General features: G+C 50.8%; 1 protein-coding gene across 1 annotated transcript; it reads left to right on the forward strand.

The window, feature by feature from the left end:
- The first annotated feature begins 1408 nt into the window (after nucleotides 1-1408).
- Nucleotides 1409-19855, forward strand: LOC147091279 (COP9 signalosome complex subunit 7a-like). Its single transcript, XM_085976704.1, has 5 exons — nucleotides 1409-1518; nucleotides 6988-7190; nucleotides 11088-11193; nucleotides 17092-17231; nucleotides 19027-19855. Exons 1-5 carry the CDS (start codon nucleotides 1501-1503, stop codon nucleotides 19064-19066), a joined length of 507 nt encoding a protein of 168 aa, XP_085832830.1. The 5' UTR covers nucleotides 1409-1500; the 3' UTR covers nucleotides 19067-19855.
- Nucleotides 19856-23610: the final 3755 nt, after the last annotated feature.

The raw sequence follows: 23610 nt of genomic DNA on the forward strand, positions 1-23610 counted from the left end.
CTGACTCTCACTGGGGTACGGGTCCCACAGACACTGACTCACACTGGGGTACGGGTCCCACAGACACTGACTCTCACTGGGGTACGGGTCCCACAGACACTGACTCTCACTGGGGTACGGGTCCCACAGACACTGACTCTCACTGGGGTACGGGTCCCACATCACTGACTCTCACTGGGGTACGGGTCCCACAGACACTGACTCTCACTGGGGTACGGGTCCCACAGACACTGACTCTCACTGGGGTACGGGTCCCACAGACACGGACTCTCACTGGGGTACGGGTCCCACAGACACTGACTCTCACTGGGGTACGGGTCCCACAGACACTGACTCTCACTGGGGTACGGGTTCCACAGACACTGACTCTCACTGGGGTACGGGTCCCACAGACACGGACTCTCACTGGGGTGCGGGTTCCACAGACACTGACTCTCACTGGGGTGCGGGTTCCACAGACACTGACTCTCACTGGGGTATGGGTTCCACAGACACTGACTCTCACTGGGGTGCGGGTCCCACAGACACTGACTCTCACTGGGGTACGGGTCTCGCAGAAACTGACTCTCACTGGGGTACGGGTCCCACAGACACTGACTCACTGGGGTACGGGGTCCCACAGACACCGACTCTCACGGGGTTACGGGTTCCACAGACACTGACTCTCACTGGGGTACGGGTCCCACAGACACTGACTCTCACTGGGGTACGGGTCCCACAGACACTGACTCTCACTGGGGTACGGGTCCCACAGACACTGACTCTCACTGGGGTACGGGTCCCACAGACACTGACTCTCACTGGGGTACGGGTCCCACAGACACTGACTCTCACTGGGGTACGGGTCCCACAGACACTGACTCTCACTGGGGTACGGGTCCACAGATACTGACTCTCACTGGGGTACGGGTCCCACAGACACCGACTCTCACTGGGGTACGGGTCCCACATACACCGACTCTCACTGGGGTACGGGTCCCACAGACACCGACTCTCACTGGGGTACGGGTCCCACAGACACCGACTCTCAGTGGGGTACGGGTCACACAGACAATGACTCTCACTGGGGTACGGGTCCCACAGACACTGACTCTCACTTGGGTACGGTCCCACAGACACTGACTCTCAGTGGGGTACGGGTCACACAGACAATGACTCTCACTGGGGTACGGGTCCCACAGACACTGACTGTCACTTGGGTACGGGTCCCACAGACACTGACTCTCACTGGGGTACGGGTCCCACAGATACTGACTCTCACTGGGGTACGGGTCCCACAGACACTGATTCTCACGGGGGTACGGGTCCCACAGACACTGACTCTCACTGGGTAACTGCCCGGGAGCGCACGATGCTGATACTGGGTATAAAGTGGGGTATACTGTTGGGAGTGTCACCCCTTGAAATAACTTTATCTTCCCTCTCCAGCGAACGCATCGAATTTGCCAGCAACTGACCACAGCGCAGAAGAACAAACTGCGACATTTATCGATTGTTACCATGGCAGCCAAGGTGAAGGTGGGTGTCTGATCGCTGTCGGCGAGGGTCATGGGGCTTGGTGTGATCAGTGTGGGGGAGGGGTCAGTGTGTAACTTTGGGAGAGTCTGATATCATGGGACTGACCCCTGATCCCCCTCTCTCTCAATTCAATTCAATTCAAATCGCTTTATTGGCATGACAAGTTACATCTTATGTTGCCAAAGCATCAGAAAACATTCATGTTTGTTCACAAAAATACAGATCTATCGATACAGTGTATAAACAGATATATCCCTGAGTGTATAAATATATACTTTCATATAATTTATATATACTCCTCTTATATTTAGTGGTTGTCCCTCTGTTTATGGCAAGCTGTAACATAGTGTGCCGCTAAGGTTACACAATTTCTCTCTTCCCCTAGTAGTTTGGGAGTTTTTGGTCGTCATTCAAATTTCTGAAATCCGGGCATATTTTTGTGAATTTTGGGTAGAAATTCTCCCTTATGCCCTGATATTTTCTACAAGCTGTGAGGAAGTGCATCTCTGTCTCCACCACTCCCTGGCTGCAGTGAGAGCATATCCTGTCCTCTCTTGGTAGCCGGGTCTGCCTGTGTCTACCTTTTTCGATCACCAGGCTATGTTCACTAAGTCTGTACATTGTCAAAGTTTCTCTCTGACCCTCCCTCTCTCTCGCCCCCCTCTCTCTCGCCCCCCTCTCTCTCGCCCCCTCTCTCTCGCCCCCTCTCTCTCGCCCCCTCTCTCTCGCCCCCTCTCTCTCGCCCCCTCTCTCTCGCCCCCTCTCTCTCGCCCCCCTCTCTCTCGCCCCCTCTCTCTCGCCCCCTCTCTCTCGCCCCCTCTCTCGCGCCCCCTCTCTCGCGCCCCCTCTCTCGCGCCCCCTCTCTCGCGCCCTCTCTCTCGCGCCCCCTCTCTCGCCCCCTCTCCCTCGCCCCCTCTCCCTCGCCCCCTCTCCCCCGCCCCCCTCTCCCCCGCCCCCCTCTCCCCCCCGCCCCCTCTCCCCCCGCCCCCTCTTCCCTCGCCCCCGCCCCTCTCTCGCCCCCCCTCTCAATTCAATTCAATTCAAATCGCTTTATTGGCATGATAAGGTACATCTTATGTTGCCAAAGCATCGATAAACATTTATGGTTGAACACATAAACGCAGATCTATCCATACAGTGTATAAAGAGATATATCCCTGAGTGTATAAATATATATTCATATAATTTGTATATACTCTTTTTTAGATTTAATGGTTGTCCCTCTGTTTATGGCAAGCTGTAACATAGTGTGCCGCTAAGGTTACACAATTTCTCTGTTCCCCTAGTAGGTATGGGAGTTTTTGGTCGTCATTCAAATTTCTGAATTCAGGGCATATTTTTGTGAATTTTGGGTAGAAATTCTCCCTGATGCCCTGATATTTTCCACAAGCTGTGAGGAAGTGCATCTCTGTCTCCACCGTTCCCTGACTGCAGTGAGAGCATATCCTGTCCTCTCTTGGCAGCCGGGTCTGCCTGTGTCTGCATTTTTCGATGGCCAGGCTATGTTCACTAAGTCTGTACATTGTCAAGGTTTTTCTCAGTTTGCTATCCTTTACCATGGTCAGGTATTCAGCCATGTTGTATTGTCTGTTTAGGGCCAAGTAGCAATTGAGTTTGCTTTGGGTTTTTGTTGTTTCTGCCCAATATGACAGATATTTTTCCTTTTGCTTAGTGACAATTGTGTTGGGTCGAGTTCCCTGTGCTACAATGTCACTGTCCTGGGGCTGGTTATTGTTAGTAGTGTTAGTAGTTACTTCACTGAGTCCCAGGACTAGTTGACTGAGGGTATTCTTCTTTATGGTCCTCTCTTGGCATTTCAGGGCTTCGTAATGATAGCAGTGGGGGTTGCTCATTTTTAGGTGCTTCCAAAATTTGGTGCTCTTTTTTGGATAGTAATTATTAATGGATATTGGCCTAGTTCTGCCCTGCATGCATTGTTTACGGTTTTCCTTGGGTCCGGAGGATACTTTTACAGAATTCTGCATGTGGGATCTCAATGGGGTGTTTGTCCCATTTTGCGAATTCTTGTTGTGTTAGAGTGCAATTGGTTCAATTACTGATTTAAAAATTTTGAGCCAAATGCTAATTGGAATTTCTATTTGGATTGATTTTTTAATGGCATAGAAAGCCCTTCTTGCTTTCTCTTTCAGTTCATTCACAGCCAGATGAAAATTTCCCGTAGAACTGATTTTTAAGCCCAAGTATGTGTAGTTCGTGGTTTGTTCAATTTTAGTTGTTCCTTGTGTGAAATTTATTCTGGGTCCCTGATGTCTGGATCTTTGCTGGAACACAAGGACTTGGTTTTTTGGGGGTTTATTGTCAGGGCCCAGGTCTGACAGAACGACTCTAGCAGATCCAGGTTCTGCTGTAGACCCTCCTTAGTTGGTGACAGCAGAACCAGGTCATTGCATAGAGGAGGAATTTAACCTTGGATTCATATAGGGTGAGGCCGGGTGCTGTAGATTGTTCAAGTAGTTTTGCCAATTCATTTATGTAAATATTAAAGAGTGTCGGTGAGATGGCGAGCCCTGCGTCACACCACGCCCCTGTGGGAAGTATTTTGTTTGTGTGTCTCCAATTTTAACTGCACATTTATTGTTTGTATACATTGATTTAATTACATCATATGTTTTTCCCCCTACACCACTTTCAATAAGTTTCAAGAATAGACCGTCGTGCCAGATGGAATCGAAAGCCTTCTGGAAATCTATAAAGCAGGCAAAAATTTTGCTTTTGTTTTGATGAACATGTTTGTCAATTAGGGTCTGCAGGGTGAAGATATGATCTGATGTTCTATAGTTTGGTAGGAATCCAATTTGGCTTTTACTCAAGACATTGTGCTCCTCAAGGAAGTTTATAAGTCTTTTGTTTATGATACTACAGAAAACCTTCCCCAGGTTACTGTTTACACAGATGCCTCGATAGTTATTTGGGTCAACTTTGTCTCCACTTTTGTATATGGGCGTTATGAGTCCTTTGTTCCAGATATCAGGGAAGTAACCGACACTCAGAACCAAGTTGAAGAGTTTCAGGATAGCCAATTTCATTTTAGCGTCCGTGTGTTTAATCATCTCGCTTAGGATGCCGTCTGCACCGCAAGCTTTTCCTGGTCGCAGGTTCTTGAGTTTTTCAAATAGCTCTTTTTCAGTTATTATGGAGTCTAGCGGGTTTTGGTTATCTTTTATGGCCAATTCGAGCTTTTCCAGTTTTTCGCATATTTGGTATTGCTCTGGGCTTAGTGTGTTTTTCTGGTATAATTTTTCAAAATGGTTTTCCCATGTGTCTCCGTTTTGAATGGCCAATTCGTCATGTTGTTTTTTGTGTAATGTATTCCAGTTGTCCCAGAAACAATTGGAATCAATGGATTCCTCAATGGAGATGAGTGTATTCTTAATATACTGCTCTTTCTTGGTTCTGAGTGTGTTTTTGTATTGTGTTAGTGCCTGACAATAAGTAAGGCGTAATTCCTCGTTTTCTGGTTGTCTGTGTTTTTGGTTTGATATTTTTCTGAGTTTTTTCCTCATGTTCTGGCAATCGGAGTCAAACCATTTTTGTAGTTTTTTGTTTTGGGTTTGTTCTTGCGAACTTTCAAGTTTGACATTGATGCCAAATTATCAAAAATATTATTTAGGTTATTCACTGCCCGGTTTACGCCGCCTTTATTGTGTGTGTATGTATTTTCCAGAAAGGTGTCCAAGAGAGCTTGAGTTGATTGATTGCTAATTGCTTTCTGGTATTTTTCCGTGCTGTTTTTGGCCCATCTGTAGGATTTTTTAATGTTGTACAGCTTACTGGGTTGTGTTTCTGTGTTGGTTGTTTCTGTCCTTTTAAGATATCTCACCCCCTCGCTCTTTCTCTCACCCCCTCTCTCTCTCTCTCTCTCTCTCACACCCTCTCTCTCTCTCTCTCGCACCCCCTCTCTCTCTCTCCCCCCTCTCTCTCTCACACCCTCTCTCTCTCTCTCGCACCCCCTCTCTCTCCCCCCCTCTCTCTCTCTCTCCCCCCTCTCTCTCTCACACCCTCTCTCTCTCTCACCCCCTCTCTCTCTCTCACCCCCCCTCTCTCTCTCTCTCCCCCCTCTCGCCCTCTGACCCCCCCTCTCGCCCTCTGACCCCCCTCTCGCCCTCTGACCCCCCTCTCGCCCTCTGACCCCCCTCTCGCCCTCTGACCCCCCTCTCGCCCTCTGACCCCCCTCTCGCCTCTGACCCCCTCTCGCCCTCTGACCCCCCTCTCGCCCTCTGACCCCCCTCTCGCCCTCTGACCCCCCTCTCGCCCTCTGACCCCCCTCTCGCCCTCTGACCCCCCTCTCGCCCTCTGACCCCCCTCTCGCCCTCTGACCCCCCTCTCGCCCTCTGACCCCCCTCTCGCCCTCTGACCCCCCTCTCGCCCTCTGACCCCCCTCTCGCCCTCTGACCCCCCTCTCGCCCTCTGACCCCCCTCTCGCCCTCTGACCCCCCTCTCGCCCTCTGACCCCCCTCTCGCCCTCTGACCCCCCTCTCGCCCTCTGACCCCCCTCTCGCCCTCTGACCCCCCTCTCGCCCTCTGACCCCCCTCTCGCCCTCTGACCCCCCTCTCGCCCTCTGACCCCCCTCTCGCCCTCTGACCCCCCTCTCGCCCTCTGACCCCCCTCTCGCCCTCTGACCCCCCTCTCGCCCTCTGACCCCCCTCTCGCCCTCTGACCCCCCTCTCGCCCTCTGACCCCCCTCTCGCCCTCTGACCCCCCCTCGCCCTCTGACCCCCCCTCGCCCTCTGACCCCCCCTCGCCCTCTGACCCCCCCCTCGCCCTCTGACCCCCCTCTCGCCCTCTGACCCCCCTCTCGCCCTCTGACCCCCCTCTCGCCCTCTGACCCCCCTCTCGCCCTCTGACCCCCCTCTCGCCCTCTGACCCCCCTCTCGCCCTCTGACCCCCCTCTCGCCCTCTGACCCCCCTCTCGCCCTCTGACCCCCCTCTCGCCCTCTGACCCCCCTCTCGCCCTCTGACCCCCCTCTCGCCCTCTGACCCCCCTCTCGCCCTCTGACCCCCCTCTCGCCCTCTGACCCCCCTCTCGCCCTCTGACCCCCCTCTCGCCCTCTGACCCCCCTCTCGCCCTCTGACCCCCCTCTCGCCCTCTGACCCCCCTCTCGCCCTCTGACCCCCCTCTCGCCCTCTGACCCCCCCCTCGCCCTCTGACCCCCCCTCGCCCTCTGACCCCCCCTCGCCCTCTGACCCCCCTCTCGCCCTCTGACCCCCCTCTCGCCCTCTGACCCCCCTCTCGCCCTCTGACCCCCCTCTCGCCCTCTGACCCCCCTCTCGCCCTCTGACCCCCCTCTCGCCCTCTGACCCCCCTCTCGCCCTCTGACCCCCCTCTCGCCCTCTGACCCCCCTCTCGCCCTCTGACCCCCCTCTCGCCCTCTGACCCCCCTCTCGCCCTCTGACCCCCCTCTCGCCCTCTCTTTTCCCTCCTCTCGCCCTCTCTTTTCTCTCCTCAGTGTATTCCCTACTCTGTGCTGCTCCATGAGCTGGAGATGAAGAATCTGCGTGAGCTGGAGGATCTCATTATTGAGGCAATCTACGCTGACATCGTACAGGGGAAGCTCGACCAGCGCAACCAGCTCTTGGAGGTGGACTACAGCATCGGGAGGGACATCAGGCCCCAGGACATTAGCTCCATGGCCAGGACACTGCAGGAATGGTACGTCACAAACCCTCTAGGCAGGCAGGGCCCCAGGGACACTGAACCCCAGCTCTGACACCCCACAGACAGGCAGGACCTGAACACAGGCCCCAGGGACACTGAATCCCAGCTCTGACACCCCACAGACAGGCAGGGCCTGAACACAGGCCCCAGAGACACTGAATCCCAGCTCTGACACCCCACAGACAGGCAGGGCCTGAACACAGGCCCCAGGGACACTGAACCCCAGCTCTGACACCCCACAGACAGGCAGGGCCTGAACACAGGCCCCAGGGACACTGAACTCCAGCTCTGACACCCCACAGACAGGCAGGGCCTGAACACAAGGCCCCAGGGACACTGAATCCCAGCTCTGACACCCCACAGACAGGCAGGGCCTGAACACAGGCCCCAGGGACACTGAATCCCAGCTCTGACACCCCACAGACAGGCAGGGCCTGAACACAGGCCCCAGGGACACTGAATCCCAGCTCTGACACCCCACAGACAGGCAGGGCCTGAACACAGGCCCCAGGGACACTGAATCCCAGCTCTGACACCCCACAGACAGGCAGGGCCTGAACATAGGCCCCAGGGACACTGAATCCCAGCTCTGACACCCCACAGACAGGCGGGGCCTGAATCCCAGCACTAACGCAGACAGAATGGAGATTCCAGGGACATGGAGCAGTTCACACCCAATGCCGAAAAGGAGGCAGGCTAGCAGTGGGCGTCAGCAGGATATTCGACCGCGGGAGGGAGCGTCACAGCTCAGCCCTGTACCTCACCTGACCACCCACCCCTCATAGAATAATAGAATGGTTACAGCACAGAAGGAAGCCATTCGGCCTGTCGAGCCTGTGCCGGCTCTCTGCAAGAGCACTTCAGCCAGTCACGCTCCCCCGCCCTTTCCCCGTAGCCATGCAATTATTTTCCTTCAGGTACTTATCCAATTCCCTCTTGAAAGCCGCGATTGAATCTGCCTCCACCACCCTCTCAGGAAGTGCATTCCAGATCCTAACCACTCGCTGCATAGAAAAGTTTTTTCTCGCGTCGCCTTTGGTTCTTCTGCCAATCACCTTAAATCTGTGTCCTCTAGTTCTCGACCCTTCCGCCAATGGGTACAGTTTCTCTCTATCTACTCTGCCCAGACCCCTCCTGATTTTGAACACCTCGATCAAATCTCCTCTCAACCTTCTCTGCTCTAAGGAGAACAGCCCCAGCTTCTCCAGTCTATCCACGTAACTGAAGTCCCTCATCCCCAGAATCATTCTCATAAATCTTTTCTGCACCCTCTCTGAGGCCTTCACATCCTTCCTAAAGTGCGGTGCCCAGAATTGGACACAATACTCCAGTTGAGGCCGAACCAGTGTTTGATAAAGGTTCATTATAACTTCCTTGCTTTTGTACACTGCCTCTATTCATGAAGTCTCTCGTATGCTTTTTAAAGCACTTTCTAAACCTGCCCTGCCACCTACGATTTGTGCACATTTACCCCCAGGTCTCTCCGTTCAGGCACCCACTTTAGAATTGTACTGTTTAGTTTATATTGCCTCTGCTCATTCTTTCTACCAAAATGTATCACTTCGCACTGTTCTGCGTTAAATTTAATCAGCCACGTGTCCGCCCATTCCACCAGCCTGTCTGTCCTCTTGAAGTCTGTCACTCTCCTCCTCACTGTTCACTATATTTCCAAGTTTTGTGTCATCTGCAGATTTTGAAATTGTGCCCTGTACACCCAAGTCCAAGTCATTAATATATATCAAGAAAAGCAGTGACCCTCGTACCGTCCCCTGGGGAACACCACTTCCTCCAGTCTGAAAAACAACCGTTCACCACCACACTCTGTTTCCTGTCACTGAGCCAATTCCGTATCCGTGCTGCCACTGTCCCTTTTATTTCATGGGCTTCAACTTTGCTGACAAGCCTATTATGTGGCACTTTGTCGAACGGCTTTTGAAAGTCCATGTACACCACGTCAACCCCACTGCCCTCATCGACCCTCTCTGTTACCTCATCAAAAAACTCGATCAAGTTGGTTAAACACGATTTGCCTTTAACAAATCCGTGCTGGCTTTCCTTAATTAATCCACACTTGTCCAAGTGTCTGTTAACTTTGTCCCTGATTATTGTTTCTAAAAGCTTCCCCACTGCCGAGGTTAAACTGACTGGCCTGTAGTTGCTGGGTTTATCTTTACACCCTTTTTTTGAACAAATGTGTAATATTTGCAATTCTCCAGTCCTCTGGCACCACCCCTGTATCTAAGGAGGATTGGAAGATTATGGCCAGTACCTCCGCGATTTCTTCCTTCACTTCCCTCAGCATCCTAGGATGCATCCCTTCCGGTCCTAGTGACTTATCTACTTTAAGTACAGCCAGCCTTTCTAGTATCTCCTCTGTCAATTCTTATCCCATCCAGTATCTCCTCTACCTCCTCCTTCACTATGACTTTGGCAGCATCCTCTTCCTTGGTGAAGACAGATGCAAAGTCCTCGTTCAGTACCTCAGCCATACCCTCTGCCTCCATGCGCAGGTCTCCATTTTGGTCCCGAATCAGCCCCACCCCTTCTCTTACTACCTGTTTACTATTTATATGCCTATAGAAGACTTTTGGATTTCCTTTTATGTTAGCTGCTATTCTATTCTCACATCCTCTCTTTGCCCCTCTTATGTTCTTTTTCACTTCCCCTCTGAACTTTCTATATTCAGCCTGATTCTCCGATGTATTCTCAACCTGACATATGTCATACGCCCCCTTTTTCTGCTTCATCTTACTCTCTATCTCTTTCGTCATCCAGGGAGCCCTGACTTTAGTTGCCCTACCTTTCCCCCTAGTTGGAATGTACCCCGAATGTACCCGAACTATTTCCTCTTTAAAGGCGGCCCATTGTTCGATGACAGTTTTGCCTGCCAATCTTTGATTCCAATTTACCCGGGCCAGATCCGTTCTCATCTCACTGAAATTTGCCTTCCTCCAATTAAGTATTTTTACTCTAGATTGCTCCCTGTCCTTTTCCATAGCTAACCTAAACCTTATGATACTATGATCACTGTTCCCTTACTGACACTTGCTCTACTTCACCTACCTCATTCCTCTGAACCAGATCCAGCAACGCCTCCTTCCTCTTTGGGCCGGAAATGCACCAATGAAGAAAGTTCTCTTGAACTCACTTCAGAAATTCTTCCCCCTCTCTGCCCTTTACACTATTACTATCCCAGTCTATATTAGGATAGTTGAAGTCCCCCATTATCACTACTCTATAGTTCTTGCAACTCTCTATAATTTCTCCCCCGACGCGGACACATTTTCCACAGGTGTCAGTGGAGACTGATCTGAATCAGGAACCCTGACTCAATTTCCTCCCTTTCTACCCGAGGGCAACACTGAAACCCAACACCAAACTCCCCACCCCACACCCTAGGATCAGCTAACTCAGCACAGGCCGGGGATGGAGCCTCAGCCTTTCCTGCTCTGTGTCTATCAGGGGCTCAGTCACACACCGGGTGAGATCAGGCTAACTCAGCACAGGCCGGGGATGGAGCCTGGGCCTTTCCTGCTCTGTGTCTATCAGGGGCTCAGTCACACAGTGGGTGAGATCAGGCTAACTCGGCACAGGCCGGGGATGGAGCCTCAGCCTTTCCTGCTCTGTGTCTATCAGGGCCTCAGTCCCACACTGGGTGTGAGATCAGGCTAACCCAGAACAGGCCGGGGATGGAGCCTGGGCCTTTCCTGCTCTGTGTCTATCAGGGGCTCAGTCACACAGTGGGTGAGATCAGGCTAACTCAGCACAGGCCGGGGATGGAGCCTGGGCCTTTCCTGCTCTTTGTGTGTCTAGAGGGATGGGTGGGTGGGGGTAGATTATATGTGGAGTCGCTCTGTGTCTGACCGTTACCTTTCCTTCCCCCCCCCTCAGGTGTAACGGCTGCGAGGCAGTTCTTGCTGGTATCGAGGATCAGATCGGGCGAGCTGACCAGTACAAAGAGCATCAGTTGAAAGTCAAACAGCAGGTTGAGAACGAGGTGCGTTGCTGGGCCAGGCGGGAGGCTGGGTGTTCGGGAGCTTCCACCCTGGAATTCCGCCTCATGGGTGTCCTGTGAGGAGAGATTGAGCAGACTGGGCCTACTTTCTCTGGGATTTAGAAGAATGAGAGGTGATCTCATTGAAATATGAGATTCTGAGGGGGATTGACAGGGTAGCTGCTGAGAGGTTGTTTCCCTTGGCTGGGGGAATCTAGGACTAGGGGGCAGAGTCTCAGGATAAGGGGTCGGCAATTTAGGACTGAACTGAGGAGAGTTTCTTCACTCAAAGGGTTGTAATTTTTGGAATTCTGTACCCCAGAGGGCTCTGGATGCTCGGTCATTGAGTATATTAAAGACTGGTACGATAGCAAAATACTGCAGATGTTGGAAATCCGAAATAACAACAGAAAATGCTGGAAAAACTCAGCAGGTCAGGCAACATCCGTGGAGAGAAATTTGAGTTGACGTTTCGGGTCGAAACCCTTCTTCAAAACTGGAAAGAAAAGAAAATAGATCGAAGGCAGGGCTGCGATCGGACAAAAGAAGTAAAAGAAGTGAAAGAGACAATGAAAGGTATTAGAAGCCAGACGAGATGGTAATAGGCTGAGATTAGGTGTGAAGTGTACTGGCAGGGCAAGAGATAGCTGCCAGGCGTGAGAGAGAAACAAAAGCTCACGATGCGGTCTCCTCTACATTGGATTGGGTGACCGTAAGGGTGACCCTGAGCTTCCGGTCGCCTGTCATTTTAATTCACCGCTCCATTCCCACTCGGACCTCACCGTCCTTGGCCTCTTGTATTGTTCCACGGAAGCTCAACGTAAACTCGAGGAACAGCACCTCATCTTCCGATTAGGCAGTCTGCAGCCTTCCGGACTCAATATCGAGTTCAACAATTTCAGATCATAACCTCGGCCCCTATTACATATTTTTTCTTGTAATTTTTCCACTCCTTCCCCCCCCCCCCTTTCCTTTTGTTTCTCTCTCACACCTGGCAGCTGTCTCTTGCCCTGCCAGTACACTTCACACCTAATCTCAGCCTATTACCATCTCGTCTAGCTTCTAATACCTTTTATTGTCTCTTTTACGCCTTTTGTCTCTTTCACTTCTTTTGTCCGATCGCAGCCCTGCCTTCGATCTATTTTCTTTTTGTGGTAAACCACTGTTATTGTTATTCACCGTTGTTGTTGTTGCACACTGTTGTATCTATGCATGCCTCAGCTGGCTCCACCCCTGGCTCCACTCACATGCCCAGGTATAAAGGTGACTGCTCTGCAGCCCCCTGCCTTCTTGGAAACCAGTCAACCACGCGAGGCATGCTCTGTTCTTTGTTAATAAAAGCCTTTTAGTTACTCTCCTAACTCCCCGTCTTTTATGAGTAATTAATAGCGCATCACTTTTCTTTCCAGTTTTGAAGAAGGGTTTCGACCCGAAACGTCAACTCAAATTTCTCTCCACGGATGTTGCCTGACCTGCTGAGTTTTTCCAGCATTTTCTGATATTAAAGACTGAGATTGATAGATTTTTGGACTCTAAGGGAATTGAAGGACATGGGGATCGGGCAGGAAAGTGGAGTTGAGGTCAAAGATCAGCCATGATCTTATTGAATGACTGAGCAGGCGCGAGGGGCCAAATAGCATTTATATATCGCCTTTCACAACCACCGCCCGTCCCAAAGCGCTTTACAGCCAATGAAGTACTTTTGAAACGTAGTTACTGTTGTAATGTAGGAAACGCGGCAGCCAGTTTGCGCACAGCAAGCTCCCACAAACCGCAATGTGATAATGACCAGATGATCTGTTTTTCAGTGATGGTAGTTGAAGGATAAATATTGGCCAGGACACCGGGGATAACTCCCCTGCTCCTCTTCGGAATAGTGCCACGGGATCTTGTACATCCACCTGAGAGAGCAGACGGGGCCTCGGTTTAACGTCTCGTCCAAAAGACGGCACCTCCGACATTGCAGCGCTCCCTCAGTACTGCACTGGAGTGTCGGCCTAGATTTTTGTGCTCAAGTCTTTGGAGTGGGACTTGAACCCAGAGAGAGGGTGTGCAGGGGCAGTGGGATGAATGGGACTGAAGGGGGTGGGGGGGTGGTTGGGTGCTCTTTCAGAGAGGGAGGATACGGGGACGATGGGCTCCTTCTGTGCTGTAAAATTCTACCTGCGGTCCACTGACCAAACAATTCAACTCTAACTGACCCGAGCCCAGGTTTACTTAACAGCAGTCGGATTGGGCGGGAAAGTGGCGTTGCTGTAGAAGTTCAGCCATGATCTTATTGAATGGCGGAGCAGGCCTGAGGGGCCCTATGGCCTACTCCTCCTATTTCTTACATTCTTATGTCAGTTGGGAGATGGGGGCATAAGCTGGAGGACTTGAATGGATCCACGGCCTTGCGCCGTTCCCCCTCCCTCCAGTTACCCCATAGAACGATACAGCACAGAAGGAAGCCATTTGGCCCGTCGTGCCTGTGCCGGCTCTTTGATATAGCTCTCCAGTTAGTTCCACTCTTTCCCCATAGCCCCGCACATTTTTTCCCCTTCAAGTATTTATCCAATCCCCCTTTGGAAAGTTGGTGTTGAATCTGCTTCCATCGCCCATTCAGGCAGCGCATTCCAGATCACAACAACTCGCTGGGTAAAAAAATCTTACCTCATGTCGCCTCTGATTCTTTCGCCAATCACCTTAAATCTGTGTCATAACAGAAAATGCTGGAAATACTCGGCAGGCCAGGGGAGCATCTGTGGAGAGAGAAACCGAGTTAACAGAGTATTTGTAAGGAAATGGTGTTAGGGAAATTGATGGGATTGAGGGCTGATAAATCCCCAGGGCCTGATAATCTACATCCTAGGGTACTTAAGGAAGTGGCCCTCGAAATAGTAGATTCATTGCTGGTCATCTTCCACCATTCGATAGACTCTGGAACAGTACCCATGGATTGGAGGGTAGCTAATGTTACCCCACTGTTCAAAAAAGGTGGTAGAGAGAAAACGGGGAATTACAGACCGGTAAGCCTGACATCGGTAGTGGGGAAAATGCTGGAGTCCATTATAAAGGATGTAATAGCAGAGCACTTGGAAAAAAGTGACCGGATCGGACAAATTCAACATGGATTTACAAAAGGTAAATCGTGCTTGACTAATCTACTGGAATTTTTTGAGGATGTAACTGGTAGAATAGATAAGGGAGAACCAGTGGATGTGGTGTATTTGGACTTTCAGAAGGCTTTCGCTAAGGTCCCGCATAAGAGATTAGCGTGTAAAGTTAAGGCACATGGGATTGGGGACAAGGTATTGACTTGGATAGAGAACTGGTTGGCAGACAGAAAGCAAAGAGCTGGAATAAACGGGTCTTTTTCCGAGTGGCAGGCAGTGACTAGTGGGGTACCGCAGGGATCGGTCCTAGGACCCCAGCTATTCACAATATATATTAATGATCTGAACGAGGGAACTAGATGTAATATCTCCAAGTTTGCAGACGACACAAAGCTGGGTGGGCGTGTGTGCTGTGAGGAGGATGCCGAGAAACTCCAGTATGATTTGGACAGGTTGGCTGATTGGGCAGAAGCATGGCAGATGCAGTATAATGTGGATAAATGCGAGGTTATCCACTTTGGTGTCAAAAACAGGAAGGCAGATTATTATCTGAATGGCAATAGATTTCGAGAAGGGGAAGTGCAACGAGACCTGGGTGTCCTTATGCACCAGTCGCTGAAGGTAAGCATGCAGGTGCAGCAGGCGGTTAAGAAGGCAAATGGTATGTTGGCCTTCGTAGCGAGAGGGTTTGAGTACAGGAACAAGGATGTCTTGCTGCAGTTGTACAGGGCCTTGGTGAGACCGCACCTTGAGTATTGTGTGCAGTTTTGGTCGCCTTATCTGAGGAAGGATGTTCTTGCCATGGAAGGAGTGCAGCGAAGATTCACCAGGCTGATACCTGGGATGGCAGGAATGATGTATGACGAGAGATTGGGTCGATTGGGATTGTACTCGCTGGAGTTTAGAAGAATGAGAGGGGATCTGATTGAAACTTATAAAATTCTAACTGGACTAGACAGACTAGATGCAGGAAGGATGTTCCCGATGGCCGGGGAGTCCAGAATCAGGGGTCACAGTCTAAGGATAAGGGGTAAGCCTTTTAGGACAGAAATGAGGAGGAATTTCTTCACCCAGAGAGTGGTGAACCTGTGGAATTCTCTACCACAGAAGGCGGTGGAGGCCAGTTCATTAAATATATTCAAGAAGGAGTTGGATATATTTCTTAAGACTAAAGGGATCAAGGGATATGGGGAGAAGGCAGGGACAGGGTACTGAATTTGGATGATCAGCCATGATCTCATTGAATGGCGGAGCAGGCTCGAGGGGCCGAATGGCCTACTCCTGCTCCTATCTTCTATGTTTCTATGTAACCTTTCAGGTCGATGACCCTTCGTCAGAACTGGAAAAAGTTGGAGACGAAACAGGTTTTTAAGCAAGTGTCGGGGCAGGGAAAGGAGGGAGAGGAGGAAAGAACCAAAGGGAAGGTCTGCGATAGGATGGAAGGCAGGAGAGATTAAAGGACAAAAGGGATGATGGTGCAAGGCAAAAGGAGATGGCAATGGGACAAGTTAAGAAACAAAAGATGGCTCTAGATGAAGTGTAAATGGCGCTGGCAGAATGATCGACAGCTGCCATGTGAGAGAGAGAGAAAAAAGATGGGGGCAGAGGTTCTGGTCTGAAATTGTTGAACTCGATGTTGAGTCCAGAAGGCTGTAAAGTGCCTAATCGAAAGTTGAGGTGCTGTTCCTCGAGCTTACGCTGAGCTTCATTGGAACAGTGTAAGAGGCCGAGGACCGACAGATTGGAGCGGGAGTGGAGTGGAGAATTAAAGTGACAGGCGGCCGGGAGCTCGGGGTCAGCCTTACAGACCGAACGGAAGTGTTCCGCAAAGCGGTCGCCCAATCTGCGTTTGGTCTCCCCCATGTAGAGGAGACCGCATCGTGAGCACCGAATACAGTATACTAGATTGCAAGAAGTACAAGTAAATCGCTGTTTCACCTTAAATCTGTGTCCTCTGGTTACAGACCATTCTGCCACTGGACACAGTTTCTCTTCATTTACTCTATCTAAACCCTTCATAATTTTAACCATGAATTCAGCACAATACTCCAGCTGAGGCCTAACCAGTGTATTATAATGCTGTCTGACATGGGAGGGATGAAAGGATCCTCTCTGATGGGACTGGGTGGGACAGTGGGTCAGACACTGTCATTTCAGTGCTGTACCTGCCCTGGGAGTGTTTGATGGGACAGTGTAGAGGGAGCTTTACTCTGTATCTAACTCGTGCTGTACCTGCCCTGGGAGTGTTTGATGGGACAGTGTAGAGGGAGCTTTACTCTGTATCTAACCCGTGCTGTACCTGCCCTGGGAGTGTTTGATGGGACAGTGTAGAGGGAGCTTTACTCTGTATCTAACTCGTGCTGTACCTGCCCTGGGAGTGTTTGATGGGACAGTGTAGAGGGAGCTTTACTCTGTATCTAACCCGTGCTGTACCTGCCCTGGGAGTGTTTGATGGGACAGTGTCGAGGGAGCTTTACTCTGTATCTAACCCGTGCTGTACCTGCCCTGGGAGTGTTTGATGGGACAGTGTAGAGGGAGCTTTACTCTGTATCTAACCCGTGCTGTACCTGCCCTGGGAGTGTTTGATGGGACAGTGTGGAGGGAGATTTACTCTGTATCTAACCCGTGCTGTACCTGCCCTGGGAGTGTTTGATGGGACAGTGTAGAGAGAGATTTCCTCTGTATCTAACCTGTGCTGTACCTGCCCTGGGAGTGTTTGATGGGACAGTGTAGAGGGAGCTTTACTCTGTATCTAACCTGTGCTGTATCTGCCCCGGGCGAGCTTGATCTTCCTTCCCTTCCTCAGGTGCTGAACCTGAAGAAGACTTTAAAGGCCACCACAGGAGCCACAGCGCAGGAGAGCGAACAGCACGTGATGGAGACCCGGGAGCCCGCACCCGCTCAGGACCAGCGGCAATCAGGCAAGAAGACCTCCAAGGTCAAAGGGTGAGTGTGGGGGTGCGCGGCCAGTGAACAGATACAGACGATAATTAAAAAGGTTAATGGAATGTTGTCCTTTATCTCGAGGGGGCTGGAACACAGAGGGGTGGAAGTTATTGCTGCAGCTGTTCAGAGCTCTAGTCAGACCCCAGCTGGAGTAACTGTGTTCGGTTCTGGGCTCCGCACCTCAGGAAGGATAGATTGGCCTTGGAGGGAGTGCAGCGCAGATTCACCAGAATGTAACCGGGGCTAAAGGGGTCAGTTATATTTGCATAAACTAGGCTTGTATTGCCTTGTGTGTAGAAGATTAAAGGGTGAACTGATCGAGGTGTTTAAGACGATTAAAGGTTTGGTAGTGTAGATAGAGAGAAACTATTTCCTCTGCTGGGGGGTGGGGGGAGTCCAGAACAAGGGGGCACAACCTTAAAATTAGAACTAGGCCGTTCAGAGGCGATGCCAGGAAGCACTTCTTCACACACAGGGCGGTGGAAATCTGGAATTTCCTCCCCCAAGTGGCTGTGGAGGTTGGGGGTCAATTCAAAATTTCAAAACTTGAGATCGATAGCTTTTAGTTAGGTAAAGGTATGAAGGGGTACGGAACCAAGGAGTTAAGATACAGATGAGCCGTGATCTGATTGAATGGTGGAGCAGGCTCGAGGGGCTGAATGGCCTCCTCCTGTTCCTATGCTAACAGGCTTGAGGGGCTGAATGGCCTGTTCCTGTTCCTATGTAACAGGCTCGAGGGGCTGAATGGGCCTACTCCTGTTCCTATGGTAACAGGCTCGAGGGGGCTGAATGGGCCTACTCCTGTTCCTATGCTAACAGGCTCGAGGGGGCTGAATGGGCCTACTCCTGTTCCTATGCTAACAGGCTTGAGGGGCTGAATAGCTTCCTCCTGTTCCTATGTAACAGGCTCGAGGGGCTGAATGGGCCTACTCCTGTTCCTATGCTAACAGGCTTGAGGGGCTGAATAGCTTCCTCCTGTTCCTATGTAACAGGCTCGAGGGGCTGAATAGCCTCTTCCTGTTCCTATGTAACAGGCTCGAGGGGCTGAATGGCCTCCTCCTGTTCCTATGCTAACAGGCTTGAGGGGCTGAATAGCCTCTTCCTGTTCCTATGTAACAGGCTCGAGGGGCTGAATGGCCTCCTCCTGTTCCTATGCTAACAGGCTTGAGGGGCTGAATAGCCTCTTCCTGTTCCTATGTAACAGGCTCGAGGGGCTGAATTTGCCTCCTCCTGTTCCTATGGTAACTGGCTCGAGGGGCTGAATGGGCCTCCTCCTGTTCCTATGGTAACTGGCTCGAGGGGCTGAATGGGCCTCCTCCTGTTCCTATGGTAACTGGCTCGAGGGGCTGAATGGGCCTCCTCCTGTTCCTATGGTAACTGGCTCGAGGGGCTGAATAGCCTCTTCCTGTTCCTATGGTAACTGGCTCGAGGGGCTGAATGGGCCTCCTCCTGTTCCTATGGTAACTGGCTCGAGGGGCTGAATGGGCCTCCTCCTGTTCCTATGGTAACTGGCTCGAGGGGCTGAATGGGCCTCCTCCTGTTCCTATGATAACAGGTTCGAGGTGCTGAATGGGCCTCCTCCTGTTCCTATGGTAACTGGCTCGAGGGGCTGAATGGGCCTCCTCCTGTTCCTAATGTCCCTTCAGTCTGAGATTCCAGTCTCTGGTCCTTGGCAGCCCCTTTGTCGACCCGGAGAAATGATTGAACCACTCCTGCGGGGGAGGGCAGGGGGAGCGCACGTTCACCAATCACCGTCGACGCACCATTATTTTTATTTTTGCTTTTTTTTTTCCAGGCTACGAGGAAGTGGAAAGATCTGGTCCAAATCAAACTAATTTCTCCTCTTTCACTTGATGCTTTCTCTCTCTCTCTCTCTCCCTCGTTCTTACTCTCCCTCGCTCTGACACTTTGCCTGTCCCCCTCTGTCGCTCACTTGCCCTTTCTCTTTCTCACTCTGTCTCTCGGGCACCCTGTCTCTCTCTCTCTCTCTCTCTCTCTGCCTCTCTCTCTCCTCTCTCTGCTCTCTGTCTCTCTCGCTCACTCATTCTCGCTCTGTCTGTCTCTCCCTCTCTTTCCCCCCCTCTCCCCACCCACCCTTTCCCCTTGTTACTCCTGTTTTTCTCTTTCTCTCTCAGTCCGCACCCTCCTTGGATCTGATCCGATTCTCCACCCCTCCCCAACCCTTTTGGAATCTGTCTCAAAATAAAAGAAAGGGATTGGCGGGAGCGGCAGGAATATCGAGGGTTGGGTGGAGTGTCGCTCGCCTGCAAGATGGCTTTACGGGAATGCGGAGCGAGCTGATCAACGACGGGAGCTGGGGCCTCGGCTGGACGGGCGGGCGGAGCAGAGAACGCCTTTACCCGCCGGATACGATGGTGACACGATGGACAGGGAACCGGATTGCCCACAAAGCACCCTCTCTGTGGCATCGTTGACCTCTGACCGGACAGCACTGAGGATACCGACTGTCCCGTCCCTGGCTGAACGACTGCTACACATCACACGCCAAAACAGCTGATCGCCCTCCCGCACGTGTGTCCGTGTCTCTGTCTGTGTGTAGGGTTATTTTATTTTTGTCTGCTGCAAAATCAGGAATATTAAAATGTTTTGGGATGGAAAGACCAGTTCGTTGTGTGTGTGTGTGTGTGGTATTAGATCCAAAGAGGAGCCATATAAAGTTGCCTGAAAAGGTAGCAAGCCTGAGGATTGGGAGCAGTTTAGAGTTCAGCAAAAAAGGACCAAGAGATTGATTAAGAGGGGAAAAATAGAGTATGAGAGCAAACTTGCAAGGAACATAAAAGCTTCTACCAGTATGTAAAAAGAAAAAGATTAGTGAAGACAAATGTAGGTCGCTTGCAGTCAGAAACGGGAGAATTTATAATGGGGAACAAGGAAATGGCCGAGCAATTAAACAAATACTTTGTTCTGTCTTCACGGAAGAGGACACAAATAACTTCCCAGAAATGCTAGGGAACCAAGGGTCTAGTGAGAAGGAGGAATTAAAGGAAATTAGTATTAGTAAAAAAAAATAGTGCTGAAGAAATTAATGGGACTGAAAGCCAATAAATCCCCAGGGACTGATAATCTGCATCCCAGAATACTAAAAGAGGTAGCCATGGAAATAGTGGATGCATTGGTTGTCATCTTCCAAAATTCTATAGATTATGGAACAGTTCCTGCAGATTGGAGGGTGGCAAATGTAACCACACTATTTAAAAAAGGAGGGAGAGAGAAAACGGAACTACAGACCTAACATCAGTAGTAGGGAAAATGCTAGAGTCTATTATAAAGGATGTGATAACAGGGCACTTAGAAAATATCAACGGGATTAGACAAAGTCAACATGGATTTATGAAAGGGAAATCGTGTTTGATAAACCTACTGGAGTTTTTTGAGGATGTAACTGGTAGAATAGATAAGGGAGAACCAGTAGATGTGGTGTATTTGGATTTTCAGAAGGCCTTTGATAAAGTCCCACATAAGAGGTTAGTGTGCAAAATTAAAGCACATGGGATTGGGGGTAATATACTGGCATGGATTGAAAATTGGTTAACAGACAGGAAATAAATGGGTCTTTTTCGGGGTGGCAGGGATCAGTGCTTGGGCCCCAGCTATTCACAACATCTATCAATGGTTTGGATGAGGGAACCAAATGTAATATTTCCAAGTTTGCTGACGACACAAAACTCGGTGGGATTGTGAGTTGAGAGGAAGATGCAGAGGCTTCAAGGCGATTTAGACAAGTTGAGTGAGTGGGCAAATACATGGCAGATGCAGTATAACGTGGATAAATGTGAAGTTATCCACTTCAGTATGAAAAACAGAAAGGTAGGGTATTATTTAAATGGTGATAGATTGGGAAATGCTGATGTACAGAGGGACCTGGGTGTCCTTGTACACCAGTCACTGAAAGCAAACATGCAGGTGCAGCAAGCAGTTAGGAAGGCAAATGGTATGTTGGCCTTCATTGCGAGAGGATTTGAGTACAGGAGCAAGGATGTCTTACTGCAGTTATACAGGGCCTTGGTGAGACCACACCTGGAGTATTGTGTGCAGTTTTGGTCTCCTTACCTAAGAAAGGATATACTTGCCATAGAGGGAGTGCAGCGAAGGTTCACCAGACTGATTCCTGGGATGGCAGGACTGTCGTATGAGGAGAGATTGGGTCGACTAGGCCTGTATTCACTAGAGTTTAGAAGAATGAGAGGGGATGTCATTGAAATGTATAAAATTCTGACAGGGCTACAGACTGGATGCAGGGAGGATGTTTACCCTGGCTGGGGGGTCCAGAACGAGGGGTCACAGTCTCAGGATACAGGGTAAGAGAGTTAGGACTGAGATGAGAAATTTCTTCACTCAGAGGGTGGTGAACCTGTGGAATTCTCTACCACAGAAGGCTGTGAAGGCCAAGTCACTGAATATATTTAAGGAGGAGATGGATAGATTTCTAGACACAAAAGGCATCAAGAGGTATGGGGAGAGAGAAGGAATATGGTCTTGAGATAGAGGATCAGCCATGATCACATTGAATGGCGGAGCAGACTCAAATGACCTACTCCTCCTATTTTTCTATGTCCGAGGGTGATGTAGAGCTCTGTATTGTACCTGCCCCAGGAGTGCTCCATGCTGACACTGGGTATGAAATGGGGGTACACTGTCGGGGTAATGTAGAGGGAGCTCTGTATTGTACCTGCCCCGGGATCACTCGATGCTGACACTGGGTATAAAGTGGGGGTACACTGTCAGGGTAATGTAGAGGGAGCTCTGTATTGTAACTGCCCCTGGAGTGCTCGATGCTGACACTGGGTATAAAGTGGGGGTACACTGTCAGGGTAATGTAGAGGGAGCTCTGTATTGTACCTGCCCCGGGAGCACTCGATGCTGACACTGGGTATAAAGTGGGGGTACAATGTCAGGGTAATGTAGAGGGTGCTCTGTATTGTACCTGCCCCGGGAGTGCTCGATGCTGACACTGGGTATAAAGTGGGGGTACACTGTCAGGGTAATGTAGAGGGAGCTCTGTATTGTACCTGCCCCGGGAGAGCTCGATGCTGACACTGGGTATAAAGTGGGGGTCCACTGTCGGGGTAATGTAGAGGGAGCTCTGTATTGTACCTGCCCCGGGAGTGCTTGATGCTGACACGGGGTATAAAGTGGGGGTACACTGTCAGGGTAATGTAGAGGGAGCTCTGTATTGTACCTGCCCCGGGAGCACTCGATGCTGACACTGGGTATAAAGTTGGGGGTACAATGTCAGGGTAATGTAGAGGGTGCTCTGTATTGTACCTGCCCCGGGAGTGCTCGATGCTGACACTGGGTATAAAGTGGGGGTACACTGTCAGGGTAATGTAGAGGGAGCTCTGTATTGTACCTGCCCCGGGAGAGCTCGATGCTGACACTGGGTATAAAGTGGGGGTCCACTGTCGGGGTAATGTAGAGGGAGCTCTGTATTGTACCTGCCCCGGGAGTGCTTGATGCTGACACGGGGTATAAAGTGGGGGTACACTGTCAGGGTAATGTAGAGGGAGCTCTGTATTGTACCTGCCCCGGGAGAGCTCGATGCTGACACTGGGTATAAAGTGGGGGTCCACTGTCGGGGTAATGCAGAGGGAGCTCTGTATTGTACCTGTCCCGGGAGTGTTCGATGCTGACACTGGGTATAAAGTGGGGGTACACTGTCAGGGTAATGTAGAGGGAGCTCTGTAATGTACCTGCCCCGGGAGCGCTCGATGCTGACACTTGGTATAAAGTGGAGGTACACTGTCAGGGTAATGTAGAGGGAGCTCTATTAGGTATGAGGAGAGGTTGGAAAAGTTTGGGCTGTTTTCCTTGGAACATGGATCATCTCTAGACATTCTAATAGAGGTGTTCAAGGTGATGAAGGGTTTTGACAGAGTAGACAGAGAAAAACTATTTCTTCTGGTGTGCCACTAACCAGAGGTCAGATGATCAAAGTCATTGGAAAATGATCTTGAGAGGGGATGACGGCGACTCCCAAACCTCTACCACCTGGAAGGACAAGGGCAGCAGGTGCACGGAAACACCACCACCTCCAAGTTACCCTCCAAGTCACACACCATCCTGACTTGGAAGTTCCTTCATCGTCGCTGGGTCAAAATCCTGGAACTCCCTAACAGTGGGAGCACCTTCAGCACACGGACTGCAGCTGTTCAAGAAGGTGGCGCAGCACCACCTTCTCCAGGGCAATTAGGGATGGGCAATAAATGCTGGTCTGGCCAGCGACGCCCACATCCCAAGAACGAAGTTAAGAGAGAAATGTTTTCACTCAGTGGGGATCTGGAGCGCTGTCCCTGAAAAGGTGCTGGAAGCTGATTCCACCAATGATTTTTAAGAGGGAGTTAAGACCGGTTCCTGCGGA

Source organism: Somniosus microcephalus, unplaced genomic scaffold (genome assembly GCF_052327205.1).
Source record: "Somniosus microcephalus isolate GS21.2 unplaced genomic scaffold, FLI_Smic_1.0 unresolved_chr3, whole genome shotgun sequence".
In the NCBI taxonomy this organism is placed as follows: domain Eukaryota; kingdom Metazoa; phylum Chordata; class Chondrichthyes; order Squaliformes; family Somniosidae; genus Somniosus; species Somniosus microcephalus.